Genomic DNA, 19,921 nt, shown 5'->3' with positions numbered 1-19,921 from the left:
AATCTCATCTCTGCAAAGATTTTATTAAATCTTTTACTAGATGGTTTACTAGATGAGAATTTTGGTTAAGGAAAATTTCCTTTTTAATTATGTATTTCTTATAGAGTAACACTGAAGCAACTTCAGGGCAGGAAAACAGATTTCAGTGGAAAACAGAATTGCAGAGTTTCTATTCAGGCTCTTTTCCTGACTTGTACAGGATATGAATAAGCAGATTTCTTTTACAGAACCATCTTCCCATGATGCAGAAATAACAATACTCATCAAAGTGATATTACAGTAAATGCAAACCTCTATCAGAATGCTGAATTCTTAGTAACCCCAGACCAAATAATTCTCTTCTTTCAGACTTGCAGTCTGTGAATGGCCTAATATGATATCAACAATCATTCCTAAACTCTAGAACTACAACCTACCGCATGCTAGAAAAGCTGTGCAGATTTAATGGAAGAAATCTCACCTAACAAATGCTCCAAATGCAGGCAAGAAACTAGCTTTAAAGCTTACTTCTGTTGCACTAATCTAATTTGCTAGTTTGTAAACCAGACTGAAGTGGTTTAAGTGGACCTACATAAGTTCAGATGACTGAGGAGTATTAGTGATTTTGATTATTTTAACTGAAAGGACAGCGTAAAATCCTGTCACTTTATAATCCTTGGTCTTCTAAGTGTGGCTGAAGCCAAAAAGAGAGGGTAGTTGTGCAAGATTCTGGGAAGGGTAAAGCACATTTAATGCTAATGAACTCTCCAGCAGCAAAATCCCTTCATGTGACTAACCCTGAACATTAAATTGTCCTTACTAAAGCAGTTCCATTTCCTACTACGCAGGTCAGCCTACATTCTCTTTCACCTACCCCAGACAATCTCTACTGTTTATAGTTCTCCATCTCCCTGTATGTTATTATACTAGCTGCTGCCTCAACAAGTCAAAAGGTAGAGATTAAACAGAGTCATAAAGGCATCACATATAATATGAAACAGGAGAGTGCCGGTTTGACCAAACACTTATTTGATTTTCAGAAGCAACCCAAGCAAAAGTAGAAGAAAACACTAATCAGGGCATCTCTACACTGATTGATGAGTAGATCATAGATCCCCTCTCACTCTCAAGACATAATACACTTCTGGTATGCTGACAGGAACAGTTACAGGCTGGCAACACACAGAAATGCTTAGGCATACTATAGCAATATAAAATGAACGTATTTAACTAGCAAGTGTCCATGCTCCCACAGATGTGTGGCTGGCCAGTAGGGACATCAGAGGTGTTTTGAATTAATACCAAAGTACTCCAAATTAGTTAAGCTTTGTAAAGGCATATCATCAGCTTTTTTTGTCTCTTCTCTCCTTCCTTCCAAGTCATTGACTGTTTGCTCACTATGTCCTGTCTTAGTAAAGAGTAAAGTAGACATTGATGGTAAATTTAAATGGGTTAAATTCCCTAGTGTGGAGGGAAATAGATCAATGTAATCAATTCCCCCTCAACCTTAACTTATGCCTGTTTGGGGATTGTCCCAGCCTTTTAAGGCTTTTGCTAAAGGAACTGTACCTGCTGGTAGCATAATGATATCACCAACATAGGCTAGAGCAGCAAAAACATGTTTTGCTGCTAAAACTCCCCATGTTGAAGTAGGACAGTTCTGAGCAAATGGCTGGGTTTTTTTTGCAAAGAATTAGCTGACCTGACTATCCACCTTTGATGTTGGTCACATGCTCCTCCTGTTCCCTCTGTACATTTAAAAAAAAACACCAAAACTCTATAAAAACAGAACAGAAACAGTCTGCTGCTAGAGTAGGGAGGCGTATGTGAATCTAGAGTACTTCCTGTTGACCTGTAACTGCCTCTCAAATACTGCTGTTTGAGCCTTGTTTCTTCCAGAAATATTTCTGGCGTATCTGTACCTGTAAACCACTCTAAAAAAGACAGCTAATATTGCTCCAGATCTCTTGTTGGTATTATACTTGTTGGTTTAGTATGTGAAATGAATGCTATGAACATTTACTGGATAAATCATCACTAAATGCAAATCACACTTTTGTGGCAATGATTTGGGGTGGGTAGCAGCTGCCCTGCACAGAAGAATAGAAGAGGAGGAGGGGTAGCTGTATAGCTGCTACTGCACAACTGACTTCACATGCCAGCTCCAAAATGGACACTGTTAATGGCATAGTTAAGACCTTTCATCCCCAGGTTAGTCTAAACCTGCTGCTACCTTCGCAAATTTTTATGGAAGATCTATGCTTAAATCTCCTTAAATAATTAACTCCTAGATTTTGAAAGCATGGCGATCAGAGGGGGAATTCCCTGGTTTTCCTGGGGTGGGCACTTTGTTTTCCAAAAGGTACATTGGGGGAAATTCTGAAACGCAAAAAAACCCCCGAACACCCCACCTTTCCTCTGCCATACAGCTGTTGACACATTTGAGTGAGACAGCTTTCAAGTAGGCTGCTTGGGGGGGTGGATTTTTGGAAAAATCAAATTGTTTTATGACACACGCATGCATAAATAGTTCCTAAAAGGAAGAGCTTGGACTTCTGTGCAATTGGTTACTCTGGTCTTATGACTGCTAGGTTCGTGGCTAACAAGCATGTGTAATGAACTGTCAGCTTCATTGCAAAGTGGCACTGTTCCCATTACAGCTACACTGAAATGCCACGGCCTAAGAAAGAATGAAGTCATATATACCAGCATGCTAGAAGAATATGTCTGAAATGCCAACCATGTTTCATTCCCTTGCTTGAACGTACATCAATGAATCAGACATAAAACTATAAAACTGTATTAAGAACTTAGGAAAGGTTTTCCCATAGCTTCAGTTACAATTTTGTAAGCACAGTGAGGAAATGTTAATTGAAACCAAGTAGCCAAGGCAATCCTTATTGTCTGTTACCTGCAAGACCGGAGAATTCAGATCTGTCCTGGAATAAGATACTGCTCTGCTTGGTAGTATCCAAAACCCTGAATATAAATAGAGCCCATGGCCCATAAAGCTCAGTAAGTATAAGACTAAAAACAACAACTAAAACCAGACCCATGTACACAAATTCAGAAGTTTTTATTTTCAGCATTTTAATTTTGCCAGACTTTTTTGGCTATTTTTCTCCTCAAGTATGTACTCCACCTTTAGTAAGACTGTGTTTCACATCAGGCTCTTCCACTGACTGTCTTTTGGCATATCCAGAAAGCATTGGTCTGTCTCTCTTTCTGATTTGTTTGTGAAGCCAGCTTTATGTTTGAGTTAACTGGTACGATCATCTCTCAGGAGACGCAGAAGTATATACAATTCTATTTCTCTTGAGGAGAACTAGTTTGTTGGCTCATTCTCCAAATCTGCCAGTAGCATTTAGTGCTGTATTTGCTCATATATGTCACTAAGCCTTCCAGAGATACGTCATCTAGCTCTTTCAATAGTAGAGAGCTGAACCACTTTCCCAGGTAATGAGGGGAGTACTCTTTCTGGTATGTATTATGAGTGCTTAGTTGCATTTAGGGAATAGCAGCCAGTCTGGTAACAAAAAAGCTGCTACAGAGAAGGCAGAATAACTGCTGAGGAACAGAGAGGAGTATGTCGATAGTCCTTCCAAAGACCAAGCAACTCTAATCAGAAACACTAAGATATATATGGGTAAAAACACCAAAGAACTGAGAAGCCACAAGCATAAGGCAATATACAGGCTAGCTTTGCAATGACAGTAAACCTATCACATTGGGCTGTATACTACTCAAAACACTTAAAATTTATTTTAGGAACTTGATGATATAAATGTCTAAGTTTAGATCATCCTGATTAGGAAACAGTCCCAGTTCAGCCATCACAGAGGAAACAAGTGCCTGCAAGGTGTGAATCTCACTCACAGATATAAGTGCAAATGGTGGTTTTTTCCTTATCTTGTCTACACTTGAGGTTTGCACTACTGATAGTGGATCCTGACCACTGACAGCTGAATTACAAGTCTTAGAAGGAGTTTCAGATTCCTTGAGGTTACAGGTGCAAACTTAGCGTTTACAAGGTCTGCACAGTCTTTACAAACTTACTGTTCACGGGGTCTGTACAGCATACAATGATGGACTACTTTCCCCACAAATTTTCAGGTATGAAATTAGGGACATTTTTGAAGGTGTAATATTCTTCTCCTTTTATGGTTGTTTAGTCAGATGAACACATCCTGCTGTCAGGTAACTATTGTGGAAGGCAACAGAGTATGTTTTGACTATGTTGTGTGCAGACAGCATGCCAAACAACTGGAGCTCACAAAATATAAATGTAATACGAACATGCAACATCATGTACTAACTGTACCCTGAACAGCCGAACTGAGCAACTGAAATCCAAAGATGTGTCAGCTGAGGTCTCAAATTACAAAGGGCTATCATGAGTGCGTAGCTGCATGTAGGGAATAGCAACCAGTCTAGTAATAAAAAAGTCACATTGAGTAACTACTTAGAAGAACATTCACATCTACAAATTCACTTGTACACAGGCTAGATCAGAGAAGTTCGAAGGAAAAAAGGTGATAGAAGAAAGGAGGAAAGTAAATTAGAGTACAACATATTTTCTTCTGCAGTTTCTCCCTTGCAAAGCAAAAAATTACACAAATCTGCAATCCTGGAGTACTGCTTTGCTTTCTGACAGTACAGGTATTATTCTACTGAAAAATAACATGCATTTCTGCAGGTGTTCACTATGGAATGACTTCAATGATGGATGAAGCACAGAACTGGAAGTTCAAGTCCTATTCCTGGTGCCACTGCAAGTGACAAGCAAATAATTTAAATACTTACGAGTGCTTTTGCTTCCACCACTGGAAGGTAGGGAGTACTATCACACGCAAAGACATGGTGATCAGTCTGCATAATGTTTCCAAAAATCTGTTACAACTCCTGAGATTTCTGTAGTACCTTTCCTCCTCTCTATAACTCTCCTAAAAGTCTATAGTTCAGCTTGTTTTGCTGGGAACAATGTTCCCAATTTTTTGATACCCGAGGCACCCTTCTCTGGATTATGCTTCGTAGCACACACAAAGTGGATTTTCCATGACTAACTGCTGGGTCTGTCTCACAGTATGCCCCCCAACACAGGCGTGCATTTTTGCCAGGCCCTTAAGGCTGGCCACAAAAGGCCGCTAGGCAAGATGGCACAGGCTGCTGATGCACTGCATCTTCTGGGAATTGATTCTTTTCGTAACAAGTTAGAGGCACAGTGTCTTGCCCAAGACAGGTAAGTAGCAGCTCAGCACCGTTCTGAAGGATCCTTCACACAGACTCTTTCATTTTATGATGCTGATTTCATGACTTCGATAGGATTACTAGTGGTGTTCTAACTTCCTTTTTTTCAAAATATTAATACTGTACCTGAACCAAGCAGTAGAGGTTAAAATACAAAAATTTCTAGGATTGAAATTCAGAACAATCTGACAGTGCAGATATTTTGCATTGTTGGTTGACGTTATCTTCAAAACAAAGGTGTTTAAAGAAATCCCATTCTCATTTTTCTAACCTTGAAAAGTAATTACTTAATAACTGTCTGCAAAGCATGACCACACTCAAAAGTTAATTTGCTTCTGTGAAACTGGCATGTTCAAAAGACTTACTCTTGGACACAAATATATAAGTGTGCATCTTCTGTTCTTCATAACTCCATTATACCTGGCAGATACACTTGCCATTGAAGGCTCACTGACAGAAAGGTTAAAAACTCTATGCTTAGGCAACTGTAGAAAAGGAATTCTCATGAGCCACAACTTCAAAAACATAGTTTTATTTAAAGAATGAATGTTGCGGTATTAACTCCTCCTAGAGTGGAAGGGAGCCAACAAGACTGGTTATACAGCAATAGCAACAACCAGAGCACAACTCAGTAATTATATTTAGACACCCCTGGGCAGGCAGTGATCAAGTACAATGCTACTATTTTTATAATTGTTTTCCAATTTCAACTTTAAACAAATTTTTTTAAGATTTAATTTGAAATAGGAATAGTTTATATTAAGGCTGTAATATTCTAACTACGGTTATCAGGTGATAGCTACAGCGCAAGGAGCTGGCAAAATCCCTAAAACCAGTTTGTCAAAGTGTTGAGCTAGCATTTGCCAGTAACAGGTTCTTCTTCAGATGCAACAAGGTTGTCAGTCTGGTTCATTTAGTTTTAAGCTCATCACTGTGCTGAAAGTTACAAACTGATTGTGAGCTGAAGGGGAGGAGAAACATAAACATAAACCCCAGGTGCCCAACACATGGAAGGCTCATTTCTTCCTCAGTCAACAGAAACAGAGAGGATAAAGCCTCCCCAGATTTTACAAGTGGTTACATTAAAAATAATAAATACTTTAAAAGTTTCTGTGTTCAGCACATCAGCTGTACCCCATACATTTAATACAGTTTAACTTTTAAAATGCTGGTTTGGTACACTAGTGTTTCAATCTCTGTTTGAGTTCACCTTAACCAACAATAGTCTAGTAAACTATTTTTTTAACATTTAGAAATATACAAATGTATACATAAATCAGAATTAAATGGACCCTGTTCTCCAGGAAAGCATGAGGTAGTTTCAATTTTAGAGTGTTTAAGTATAGATTAATCTGTTTAAGGGATTGTCCAAGAATTCCCCAAAGGGAAAAACTGCCGTAGTCTCCTGACTGCTGATTCTAAGTCTTGAACTTAATCAGAGTTAAGTCACTTGGATTTAATCCTGTCCATCCTGACACTCACACTCAGACCACAATTCCACAACACATTGGCCTTGACAGCAGTGTCAAACTCAGGAATTCCTGTTCCCTTTTCTCCTCTTTCTGCCACTCACTCTGATCCCTGCACCCCAGTGCACCATATCCTTGTTGTGCCAACTCAACTCTGAGGCCATGCTGTTGAACACAGTGAGAAAACCAATTCAGGTTAAAAAGAACCCCCTTCTGCATGTCCTCCACCCCACAAAAATACACTGTGCATTTGCAGCCTTCGCAGATTTTTTAACTGGAGAGAAGAAAGGGAGCTTTTTTGTAACATAAGGAAAAGAGGAAAACAAATGGAAAGAAACATGCATGTGTCTCAAAATGAGGTTTAATTCTAGACATCATTTGTTCACCTGCAAGTTGGGGTCAGATCCTCTAGCCTAGTAATACAATATTTACCCTAGATGATACAGGTCTCCCAGGGTGCAGAAGCGTGATTAGAGGAAGAATACTGCTCCTCCTGCTAATGATAGCTTTTCAAAAGATGAAAGACTGAACAAAGTTGTAAGAAAAAAAAAAATTCAAATAGCAAAAAGAGCAGTGGAGGGGAATTCTTGGGGTTAGAATAACAAGAATTAAGACCAGGCTCTGAGTGAATCTTGTTGCTGTTTGTTTTGAAAACTTCACACACTCCTGGAAATCTAGAAGTAAAAGGACTTGCCCAAATGACAGAAGGGCTGAACTAGTCTAGGCAGCTATCATCTCCCTGCAAGTCCCAGAGCAGGCATTTTCTGGAGTGTGGCCAGCATCAGCATGAGAAACCAGCAGTCCTTACCTGGTGTCGATAGTTGTACCAGCCATTCGAACCTGCAACAATCACCACCCAGTGCTTGCCTCCATCTTCAGGTTCTTCCATGGGGAACGTGCTGATGCCCAGAGCACAGCCCAGCAGCACAACTGCTTTCAGTATCATCTCTCTTCTTTATTTACTCCACAAACAGGACAAAAGAAAAACCCTAATGAAGAAGTTTGAGAGAATTACATCAGAAGACATCAGTCAAAAATAAAACAAATGCAAAACAAACATCAGTAGTATCATAACTAGAAGCTTTTCTTGCTTGTGGGGTTTTTTTTGTTGTTGTTTTACAGACCATTCAACCCGCAGTACAATTCCTGGTCATATCTTCCTTTAGCACCAAGCTGCTACTAGTTACAAGAGTTTTTCTGTCAGCTTTCAAATCTGAATAGGACAACCAAGTCTTTCAGCTCCCTCTGGTTGTTTTGTTCTATAATAGCTGATAATGAATAAGCCTCAAATACAAAGCAAGCCTCTCTATCAAGTAGGTCACAGATAAAACTATTCTCTTGGTCTCTACTTATGTAGTTCCCTGGTTTCCACTCACTGGCAATTAACCCATTATTATTGAGTCAAATCCCGGGTGATGTACGCACAAGGATGCATAGACATGGAGAACTGCTTGGGAGTTGGAAGGTCAGAGTGTCACAAAAGCCCTCTGTGCCCACAAAGCCAGAGAGGTTGGAGAGAGGCCATGCTGCTGTTCTGCACAAGATACAGCCCTAACGGCTGGGGGGAAGTGCAGACTGCAAGAGTCTCATGCTATTTGTGCAACCTGTTATGCTAGTGGAGAGCAAATGTGAACCAGTACCACATGAAAGAATGTTATTTTCATCTTTTGCACAATGGTTAAGTGTTTGCACAAGGTGCACGGTGAGAGAATTGGGTCTGAGCCTGTGGATGACAAATTCAGAAAAGGAGAGCCAGAGAGGAGGTTTAAGCCCATGGAGAAATGGCTCTTTCTACTTTCTTGAGAGGACTAAAAGTAGTGTCCCCACTAGTGAAATTCCCGAGCACCTTGATTGTCTGATAAAGTGTTTGCTCTAAAAGTAAACAATCTGGCCATATCTAATCAAAGGTTTGCTTTCTGGTTTGGGTTTTTTGGGGGGGGGGACGGGGACAGGGAGGGCAGGTTATGTATATTGGTCACAGTCTCAGGTCTGCTGCATCCAGTGTGTAAATCATAAAGCAAACTCCCCTGAAGAATTGCATGCTCTTGGCACATGCACAAATATTACATATTTCCTTAGGCACCAAGAGATGTGATTTTACACTGGCCTACCTAGAAAAAAGAGATTCTGGAAGTTGATCATTGTTGCTATGTATGGAAGAGGTGTTGTAGTAAGAGGTAACTCTCCTTTAGCATGGTTTTCTCTGGAATAAAAGCTGGAAACTTCCAAGCCATACGACACAGTCACAAGGCACAATGTCAAAGCTGCCACTAAATCAAGTAACTAAACAGTATCTAAGTCAGCCTCAGCTCCCCACAATCAAAACCATCCATCTGCAGCCACTGAAATGAGGCTGGAACAGAGAAGTAGCCAGCTCACCTCCAAAGCAGTTGTGTACAGTGAAGACTGCTAACGTAACATGTAGTATGGATCTTTCCAAGACTGGATCTCCTGGTCACTAAGACTAAGTCTTGCAGGCAGTAGTATGAAAAATATATAATATATGTATTTGGAAGTTGGGTTTTTTTTCTTTTTAACGAGTTACCACAAAGTAAAGGAAGTCATGTTAGCATATCAGCTCCTATAGGAAGAGCTGTTACTACACAGAAAAACTCCAGAACAGAATGGAAAAGAGAATGGAATGTTAAATGCTATGACACCGCTTTTTCCAAAAACTCATTTGAATCTAGGAAACTTATCTTTCAGGAATAAGCCACTCCTGTCACTGACTACAAGCATGAGATTTGGGAGCAAGAACAATACATGATAATTGAACAATTTAGGGTTTGTGGAGTTATTAGCTACTTCAGCAGTTAAGTGGATATGAAGGAATAAGCAGAATTTTTCTGCAGTTTGATAGACAGTTATAATCTCTCATGTTGAGCTGGAATTGTAAATTCTTGTCATTGTCGCCAGTGACATGTGGCTTTGTACGGCAACTCTGCCTTGTCCATCTTGTCACTTCTTCAGATGATTAAGACAAATAACACACCAACAACTGTGTTGAAGATATATTGTGTTTACAACGTCCACAAAACCAGCCTATTCTCTTGCCCACAGCACAGCTAAGATTCAGACCAAGTTGTTCAAAACTTCTCTAAAGTGTCACAATATGCCATGGGCCAACAAGCCTATTCATTCCCAATATTCAGTTTCAGGTATATCTAACTCCTGAAATATTAGGCAAGAAAAGAAAATCAATGTATTTGAACTGCTTAGGAATCTTAACCGAGTTTGACTTACTGGAATATGGAGACAAACCTCATGCAAACAGATCCCTCAGAGCTCAATGAGAAGAAACTTTTTTCCATGTTCATTAAAGCATAACTTTTCATTTCTCCAACTAAAAACATTACTTATATTTACATGAAAAATACAAAGAGAAAATAAATGGTTCAAATGATTGCTGAAGGGCTGGAGATCCTTTCACATGATGCTTAGCTCTTGGAGATGTAAATCATCAATTCGAATCCAGGACATATATATCAATAGAAGCTGCGTTGCTGCCAGCTGTTTGCTGGGCCATATAACATGATGGCTAATTTCAAGGCAGATACTAGCAGACAGGTACCTATCACACAGAAACAGTCACTGCCACCAGCTGTCAGTTACTGATATATGACGCCACAGAGACTAAAGTAGCTTCAGAAAAAATACGATATGAAGTGCTAAGTCCCGAACTGGAAACAGTTTGATGGGACTGTCTTTCCTGACAAGTTCACACTCCAGACTATACTAACACAGATCTGCAGCTCTCAGGACCCCAGCCAGTACCTGTGCATGGGGCCATGCTGTGCAGGATACAGGTGTACCAGATACCAGCCCTGCATTCTGCCTCCAAACAGGCCCACAACAGAAGAACCCAGGGCCAGATCAGGAACAAAGACTTAAGTTATCATGCCCCTCAGGCAGTCCCTCCATGAGGAATTCAACAGCCTCCCATGTAGTATGCAGATACCCACATCCTCAGGTTTCTCACCTCTGCTGAGATAAAGTTGTGAATGATGCAGAAGGCCCAGGGAAAAACAAACACACACCAAGAAACATTTGCATTGTATTAGAAAACCACATATGTTTTGTCATGGGTTATTTAGAATAGAAAAAACCTCCTTATTTATACTAATTAATGACATATAATCCCACTTATCTGTCTTTTCCTATACTATAATTAAGTCAAATTAACACCAGAAAGAAGGGGGAAAAAACCTAGACATACCACAATGCACTAATAAGTCATGTTTAAGAAATGCTCAGCTCCCCAAGGTTCTCTGAGCAGCACTTAAAATAGGTTTAACCATTAAACACATGTGCAGTGGGAATAGGTCTTTCATTGCTTGTTTCCAACTACTAAAAAAAAAAAAACAAAACAGAACCAACAACAACAAAAAAAATCCAACCAACCCCCCTCATATTTCTGCTTGTATTAAAGAAAGCCTTTGAGTGCTTAGGCAGGCAATTTAAAAGATTGTGTTCTGGGTTATGTTGAATGAGTTCCTGACCTGCAGTTGAGAAGAGAAAGTTCCTGTCACATGCTATGTCTTCAGGTCATATTCAAAGAGAAATCAGCTCACCTGACCAGCTTACCACAGGTACATAAAAAGCCTTTTTCTGAAAGCAAGGAATCAAAGATCTGTCACATGCAATCCTAAATGCATGCAGATTGAGACTACATGGAAGAGCTGAGAATTCACAAGATCATTTTAGAGGTTTGGCTGACCCCCTAAAATATAGAATAGAATAGAATCAAATCATCAAGTTTGGAAAAGACCTCTAAGATCATCAAGTCCAACCGTCAACCCAACATCACCATGCCCACTAAACCATGTCCTATAGTGCCACGTCTACACATTTTTTGAACACCTCCAGGGACGGTGACTCCACCACTTCCCTGGGCAGCCTGTTCGAGTGCCTGACAACCCCTTCATTGAAGAAATTTTTCCTAATATCCAACCTAAACCCCCCCTGCCACAACTTGAGGCCATTTCCTCTCGTCCTATCACCAGCCACCTGACAGAAGAAACCAGCACCCACCTCACTACAGCCCCCCTTCAGGCAGTTGTAGAGAGCGATAAGGTCTCCCCTCAGCCTCCTTTTCTCCAGACTAAACAGCCCCAGCTCCCTCAGCCGCTCCTCATCAGACTTGTGCTCCAGGCCCCTCACCAGCTTGGTTGCCCTTCTCTGGACACGCTCCAGCACCTCAATGTCTTTCCTGTAGTGAGGGGCCCAAAACTGAACACAGTACTCCAGGTGAGGCCTCACCAGTGCCGAGTACAGGGGGACGATCACTTCCCTGCTCCTGCTGGCCACACTATTGCCATTACAAGCCAGGATGCATTGGCCTTCTTGGCCACCTGGGCACACTGCTGGCTCATATTCAGCTGGCTGTCGACCAGATGATTTGATCAGCTCTGCCTAGTCTTTCTGGTAGAAGAGTTTATTAACTTTGCTTTGGAGACCGTATTAGGAAAAAGGAACATATCACAGACATAGTGGGTTCAGCATCAGATCTACATATGCAGAGCAACAGCATGTACACATGCAGGCAGGCTGCTGCACAGTGTGCACAGTCCCTGGAAGAAGCATGGCCAGAACTGGGTGGCTCTTGCCAGAACAATTCACTCAGCTCTTAAAACCTGTTTTTCCTGACAGAGGTACCTTGACCACTTCCCATTACATGGCTAGCACACATCTCTGACTTGATAAGAAAGGGATGCATAAGACAGACTACATCTGGAAGTGGCCAGCTGCTGCTAGAACAATTCTTCTGGTCAACAGCCTGTTCCCTGAGTTTCCCAACTTTCCTTTGGGAAACAGTCCACTAAGACCAAAAAATCTTAGAACAGGATATCACCCTAAAGAAAGGAGTTTGAGCTGATCAAAGTATTTTCCACTAGTGTTTAGAGTGATGTTGACACTTTGGTAACTTAAACTCCAAATACCTCAAGGACAGCCTCCGAAAGCTACATAAACTGAAACCATATATCCATTTTCCCTTCATGTGAAATAAGTGAGTTAACAGTAACCTCAGGGAAAAAGAACAGCCTTAAACTGGAATGATCAGCTGATTAGCTTTTCTTGGAAATCTCTATTTCTTTTCAGCTGCTCTTCTTACAACCACTTTTAATGGCCTTTTAGTTTTCAGAATCAAGTCACAATTCCTTTTCTCACACAGTGCTTGCATATTGCCTGTCACTGTAATATTTAGATGCCGATTTCCACAAAATATTTGACTCACTATAGCCCTCCTCACAGGAAACTGTCTGCAGTTCTCCATCAGCAATGTTTTGCCTACGTGTTGTGCCGGCTGCTACGCAAACTGAAGCACCTAAACCTGTGATTAAACCCCTGCAGAATTAGTGCAATTTTCTTTATGCACTTGTACGGTAGAAACAACAAGTCTTTATCACTGTGAACTCTGACAAGGTACATTTTGAAGGAGATGAAGGTCTCTGTTGCAAAATAATTCTTTACAAAGTCTACTAGTAACCATTTCATGAATCAGCTTAATTTGATTAGAACTTGTAGTAGAATAGTTTAGTATAGCTACTGAAGATGTATAAGTAACTTTTACTGTAAAAACAAGAATTTGTAATTACGTTAACTCAGAATGGTCTTAAACATTTTTTTTAACATTAAATAAGAGTATTTAAAAGTTATTTTAAATAAAGACAAATCTGCAAACAGTAGAATGAACTTTCTCAGCAGCAGAGAGATGGCACCATATACCGGGGGGGGCAGTGAGGGATAAAATCACTCCTTATGCTTCCTAGGATGCTGACAATCCAACATTTGGTTTAGGGGATTTTTTTTTTTTTCCCTATGCACTTCAAAAAGCGCAGATTAAAATTTGGCAGATCTTAAGGCTTCAGTAAAACTGCCTCTGCTATTTACTTTCATATCTGTCTACAAATACACAAAGCCTCTGCAATCACATTCTGATGGTAGAAAAAAACAGCTACTGCAACACTGCATGAATAATGTATTGTATTACATGATTTGGGGCGGGGCAGGGGGGTAAGGTTAGAGGAGTAAGTCAGATGAGGGTAGGCATTTCCGTTCAACAAACATGGAAACGTTTGGAGTGTGGACAAAATGAAATCCTGGAGAAGTGATTACGCAGAAAGTCTGAGATTCCTGCACTCCACGTCTCTTTTACTATGGTTTATCTTAGCGTTTCAGATCTTCACTGCAATCTTTGTTTTAACCCCCAAATACAGACACCCAACACAGTGCTGTCCCATCCTAATTAGGAACTAGTGGTGCTACTAACTCTGAGCACACCTTCACGTTATGGCAAGGCTGTCTACCAGCTATGAGTAACTGCAGCCACAGTGCAGCACCTTCCGTGCATCATCAGCTCTTTGCAGAAAACCTGTAAATTCTTACTCCATCGTTCTCCCCCGTTAAAAACGTATTACCGGGGACTAAACGGGTGCGGCTGCTGCCACTGCTTCCCCCCAGATCTCCCTCATCTCTCCTGTGCCAGCTCTGAGCCATTTGACTCCTCTCCCCGGCGAAGGCCTTCCACAAAGGCGAGCTCAAATGCAGCTCCCGTGGCAGGGGGACAATTGTGCCCAAACCCCTTTTACTAAAGGCATCACCGAGGGCGCAGCTCGGCGCTCTGCGGCAATGCCCGCAACGCGCAGGCGGATCGGCGGGCTGACAGACCCCTCTCCCGGCGTCCCAAGGCGGGGGGTGCCTGCAAATCGACCGAACCGCCGCCCAGCCTCAGCCCCGGCGCTCACTAACGGTCGGGCCTCGAACAGACCCCGCCAGCCGGGGCGGGGGGGGGGGGGGTTAGGGGGCTCGGCAGCACTCGGAGCCGGTGAGGGAAACCAGCGCCCCTCGGCCGCTCCCCTGGAGCCGGCGGGGCCCCTCGCCCCGACCCCAGGCAGCTCTGCCGCCGGGGAGAGGAGCGGGCTGGCACGCCCTCACGGCTCCCCTCACTCCGGCGTACCCCTGCCTCCGCCCCGCCGCCAGCCAGCCAGCCGCCGGCTGTGACAGAACCCTCCCTGGACAAGGCGGTCCCGATGCTCCCCGGGCGCCCAGCGCGGCCCCCGCCGGCCGGCCCTTACCGCGCTGCCTGCGGAGGTGTCGCCGCCGCGGCCGCTGTGATTGCGGCAGGCGCCGTGCGGAGCGAGGCGACCACGGGCCGCGGCGGGCGGAGACTGGCCCCGGCCAATCGCGGCCGGGCGGAGGAGCGGCTGGACAGCCGCCCGGCCGCACTACGTGCCCCAGCAAGCCCGGCGCTCCCCCGCGCTCAAAGGGCCGCGGGCCTTGCGCGCAAAGCACGGTGGGAGTTGTAGTCCCCCGGCTGCGCGGCGACTCGCGCTGCCCCGGGTGCAGCTGGGGAGCGTGGGGCGGGGGCGGGTTGGAGGCCGCGGGGGGCTGCCGGGCCGCGGGCGGCAGGGGTGTTCGTGCGTGCTTCGTGCGCGTTGTGACTGGGGCAGGGACGGGTCAGCGCCTCCGTGAGGAGGCCCAGAACGGAAAGGGGGAGGAATGTGTCAAAGGGTAATTCACGAAATGACGGAAAAAAACTAATGCCCCCACATCGTCGTTGTGTATTTCAGCAGCGATCGCCAGCCGAGTCCTGGCTTCTCACCGCAGACCGTGCCAGCCCTTGCTCCTGGCCCGCTCCCTGCTGCGCAGGAGTGGCTCGGGTACGGTACTCAAATCGGCACACACCAGTAGTCAGAGGTGTGGTGGGTTTTTGGTTATGTACTACGAAAAAGCCTGAGAAACGCTGCTGTAAAGTCTTCTCCATTTTTGATGAGAGAAAGAGAAGCAAAGGTCCTTTCTGAAAAACAGAGGCACCTGCTCTTTGCCTAATAAACCACACAGAAAGGAGTACACCAGCTTCCCCCTTGCATGCTGACTGTCAGTTAAAAAGTTTGCATTTTGTTACCAACCGTGTTTTTGAACATCTGCAGTAAGTCATAGTTTTGCTCTGAGTTTGCCATTTGTGTTATTTGGACCCTTAGCTTTGCTTATGATCGTAAACGTAAAAGGTCATTATGGGTTAATCGTCAGTCCTTTTCTAGAAGCTGGAGTCCCCAGTAACCTGGCATGCCTCCTGACGCAGCCAAGCTGTTAAAATTTGGGCTGGTTCAGGGATGACCTTTTTGAACTGACAAAGACCATCATGCTGATTATCCAACAGGAAAAAACAAGCCCTAAACCTTCCTTTCCCCTCAATTTAGTTTGAGCTTAGTAGCCACATGGGTTATGCTTATGTTTCGAGTATTATCCTCCTGCCCTAAAAGTTACCTAGTATCAGTTAAAAGCATCGCTGACCCGTCATTCAAGTCCAAAGGTGTTTTTCGTATTGTTTGTCATAGCTGGGTTACATGAGGTAAGTACACCTTGTGTCAGCTGTCAATTCTAAAAAGTCTGATAATATCATTGCCAAATAACCCGTCTATAAATTCTACATTCATCAAACATCAGCAGGATGTTCCTTATTGTGAAAAATGATAGATGGGAAGACGACTACCGGAATCCTACATCTCAGTTAAAATGTATCAGACAGGTACTAAAGATACTCAAGTAATATTCAGATTTTTAGTACTGAATGCGATTATTTCTTTGATGGTGTTAGAAAGTTAGCAAGCCTTCCTGAATTGGGTGGGAAGTTTGTCTAAGGGAAAGATATGAATGGTGTTGCTGGGTTTGTGGGCTGAAGTAAGCAGAGAGATTGCTAAGATACCGTTGTGGGGAGTCTCAAACAGAAGCGGCTAGATCTCCTGCAGCAGTTACCATGGAAGAGAAGAAATGAAAGAAATACTGTTTTGTCAATCATACAAACGCATATTTTATAGCTATGTAAACAAACATACATATAATCTTTTTTAAAAGAGAAAAGCACATAAGTAGGTAAAACCATGATGGATTTATGAAATGTTTTGCTCCTTGCTCTGACAGCGCTAAAAAGCAAAAGTAGCCATCACCCATATGTCTCACAACAAAACTTCGACTCTCTGGAAGGCAGTTCTACCAACCACCAAAGCCACACACTACAAATGAGAACTGAGACACTAGCAAACTCTGAAAGTGTTGACCGAATAAGAACAAAAAAACCCCAAATGTGAAACTTAAAAACTGCAGATAACGTGAGCTTTCTTAAAATCTTTCTTAAAAGAGAGATTTTACCACCAAGGATGGGAAGTCCTACAGACCACAAGGCTGTTGGTACATAAGGGTGGGTACTTTAACTCTGATTCTGTTTCACTAAGAGTGTTCCGAGAGGATTCGCACTCCTACCTCCAATATTGCTGACACCAGGCTGGCTTAAAGTGCTGGCATGGTAGTAGTAGTTGTGGTAAAGCACAGCTTTCCCCAAAAGAGGTTTTCCAGATTTCTGCCAGAACTCTGGAGATGGTTTAACACAGCTATTTATGGTACCATGCCACTAACCTTACAGCTGATGAAATTTAGGCTGAAAAGTCATTGGTTTTGCTTTTAATCTGCCAGGAAAGATATTTATAAAAATGTACAGGAAGCCATTCTGGACTGCACGTACATTTCTCCTTTAACAGCATCTGAATAGATCAAGACTTTTTTTAATGAGTCAAGGACATTTTTAGCTGGGAGAAAATGGACTGGAATCATGAATTGAGCTCACTTAGGGCATGTACCAGGAAGCAAGATGAAGAGGTTATACACTAGTATAGTAAGTGAATGCGAATCAGGTGACTCGTAGATTAAAACCCAGCTAATGAACCGCAACACTCCCATAAGACTTTATAAATTCTGTAGGGAATTTTTTTAAAGAATGTTTTTTACTTCTTGGAAAAATTGTCACAAAATGTTATTGAACATTTTCAAAGGAAAAGATAGAATAAATCCATAAATATGTCCCATGTGGATGAATCTGGAAAATAGAAGAAGAAAGGATTTTATTCATCAAAAGAGGATTTTTAGATTATTTGATTCAGTAACAATGTTTAAGAATGCAGGGGGCCAAGACCACACTAGTTGTGTTGGATCTGGAGCTGATTAATACACTGTTACTGTGAAACCCATATGCTTACTCAGCCACTCAACTACAGGTTTGCTCATGCAGTCACTTGTTTCAGGACAATTTAGGCTCTAAAGTGCTTTGCCATATAAAGCCCTGTATGTTTGCCTAATATTTACCAACACAATGCTTGAGTTGGTGAGATAAAAGGCAATTTCTTCTCTTCCATCTCCTCTTTAGGGCTTAAGAGGATTTCCCTGAGCCACTCTGTACCCAGGCAGGATGGTCAGCTGCCCCCCACCCCTGCCCATGGCAATGAACTGCTTCTACAAGATTGACAAGTTCTATTAAATGCCGCATTCTTAATCCAAATTTAAATGATTGCTTAACATTAGTCCTAGATTGCAGATATTTGTGTAATTTTAAGCTTCCTTGACCTATTTTAAACATTTTAAGGAATGCTAATTCTTTGTTGTTGCACTAACTTGATAACTCTTAGCAAAACAAAATAAGAAATTCTGAAAAAAAAGCTAGTATGCAAGGTAAAGAGTGGGAGAGATTTATGGTAAATGAAACAATGTGCTGAGCCTAGTCTTTCAACATCTTCACCAGCAATGAGATTAGATTTGTTAGACTTGTAATGATGCATGACTAGCTGCCTTGTAAAGGCAAACATCAGACATGGTTATCCCATATGTTTGAAAAGAGGGAAGATTTAGTTCTCATTTTAGCAAAACTAATAGATTATCAAGGGGGTGATCTTAGCTATCAAATGATTAAAGGGAAAAACAGTGTTCATCTTTATTTTGGGAGGAAAATCAGAGGAGACTTACATGAAGTGACCTTATTCTGAAAGAGAGTTAATGGCAGGCATATCATCACGGAGATAAACTGAGATTAAACAAGTCTGGGAGGCAGACGGATTCAGAGGTTTAGTTCACTTACATCACTAGGGGAATATATACGCATACATTTTGGGAGGGAGTGAGGGAAAACCTTATCCCTACAGCTTCATACATGCTTTCTTCAACTGTTCTGACAGATTTAACTACATTTGACAGTGTTCAAGGTAGTGGGTTCCCATATTTTTCTTGGAAATAGGGGGCCAAGTAGAGGGGAATGGCTTGAGACAGCACCAGAGAAAAACAGTGAACGCAATGACCCTTTTTAGAGGAAGGGAGAGAAAGGTGAGAAGAGTGAGAGCAAATGATCAGTTTGTTCCTTTTATATATATTTTTTAGAAAGAAAAAACTGTATGTATGTATCTTGATATAGAATATCTATATACTATACATATATTTGTATATACATTAATTTTATTCATTAGCATAAACACTCCAATTTGGGGACAGATTTGCAGATCAGAGCCTCATTACAAGCAGAGCTCCTCAGCACTTAGTGCCTCCTAGTAAAATTTTATGTATATCACATCAATAAATAACTGAATGAACTGTAGTGTAGAAAAGAACAATTAGAGACGGCAGAAAGATCACTTACGAGAAAAGATTGAAAGACCTGGGGCAATTTAATATAGACAAGAAAATATCTAGGAGAGACACTCTGACATGACATGTAACAGATAGCTGTGAGGGGAAGGTAAAAATATTTTCATGTCTCTAGAAAACAGAACACAAAATGGCAGTCTTAAAATGCAACAGGTACCTGAAGATTAGAGAGTGGAAAACATTCTTTAACGATAAGGTACTAAAGGGCTGGCCTAGGAATGGTCCTTAGCATTGAAGCCTACAAACATGGTCATACAAACACAGTTTCTTCCAAGACTAAAAGAAGCTAGGGTTTTTTTTGTTGTTCCTTTCTCCTATGGGCTTTTTGGGGAAAGACAACAATCTCCCAGGAAATGTAATATTTCTATCAGGTTGATTCTCCAGGCAGAGCTCTTCCAGGGAAGGAGGAGCTGAGGTTTACTCTATGAGACTTTGTCTCCATTTCTGTTCAAAAAAATCAATAAATAAGCAAGAGTATGAAAGCATGCCAGGAGAAGTAAGTCACTGATTTCAGCATAATTGCAAAAGGAGCGTGCACAGCACTGACACTCAACAGAAGAGTAAAGATAGGACTGAAATGCACCTGGTAATTTTCTTTATGGTGAAAGTATAAATTTGGTGCAAAGAATTTGGGACATATACTTCTACCTTGATCGGTGTCAAAAGCAGGGGAATAGGAACACATAGAGACACATGTTGAAGAAGACAGAGCTTAGAGACATCCTGATCTAGGATCTGTCTGCACATAACAGTTTTATATATGT

At 42.0% G+C, this 19,921-nt stretch overlaps 1 protein-coding gene across 2 annotated transcripts in view; it reads right to left on the bottom strand.

Moving 5' to 3' along the window:
• Nucleotides 1-14,894, bottom strand: part of LGMN (legumain) — a 28,900-nt gene extending 14,006 nt beyond the window's left edge. The window contains exons 1-3 of one of the 2 annotated variants that reach the window (XM_029998202.2): nt 14,771-14,848; nt 11,195-11,303; nt 7,504-7,684 (exon numbers count right to left, since the gene is read on the bottom strand). In XM_029998202.2, coding sequence (XP_029854062.1) covers nt 7,504-7,641 — 138 coding nt within the window. In that variant the 5' untranslated portion in view covers nt 7,642-7,684; nt 11,195-11,303; nt 14,771-14,848. Of the gene's footprint in view, nt 1-7,503; nt 7,685-11,194; nt 11,304-14,770 lie in introns of both variants that reach the window. The other variant, XM_029998193.2, reaches the window with a different exon arrangement.
• Nucleotides 14,895-19,921: the final 5,027 nt, after the last annotated feature.

The sequence above is a fragment of the Aquila chrysaetos genome, chromosome 2 (genome assembly GCF_900496995.4).
Source record: "Aquila chrysaetos chrysaetos chromosome 2, bAquChr1.4, whole genome shotgun sequence".
Classification (NCBI taxonomy): Eukaryota; Metazoa; Chordata; class Aves; order Accipitriformes; family Accipitridae; genus Aquila; species Aquila chrysaetos.
Note: the sequence above shows the minus strand (reverse complement) of the source record. Positions and strands in the feature narration are given on the sequence as shown.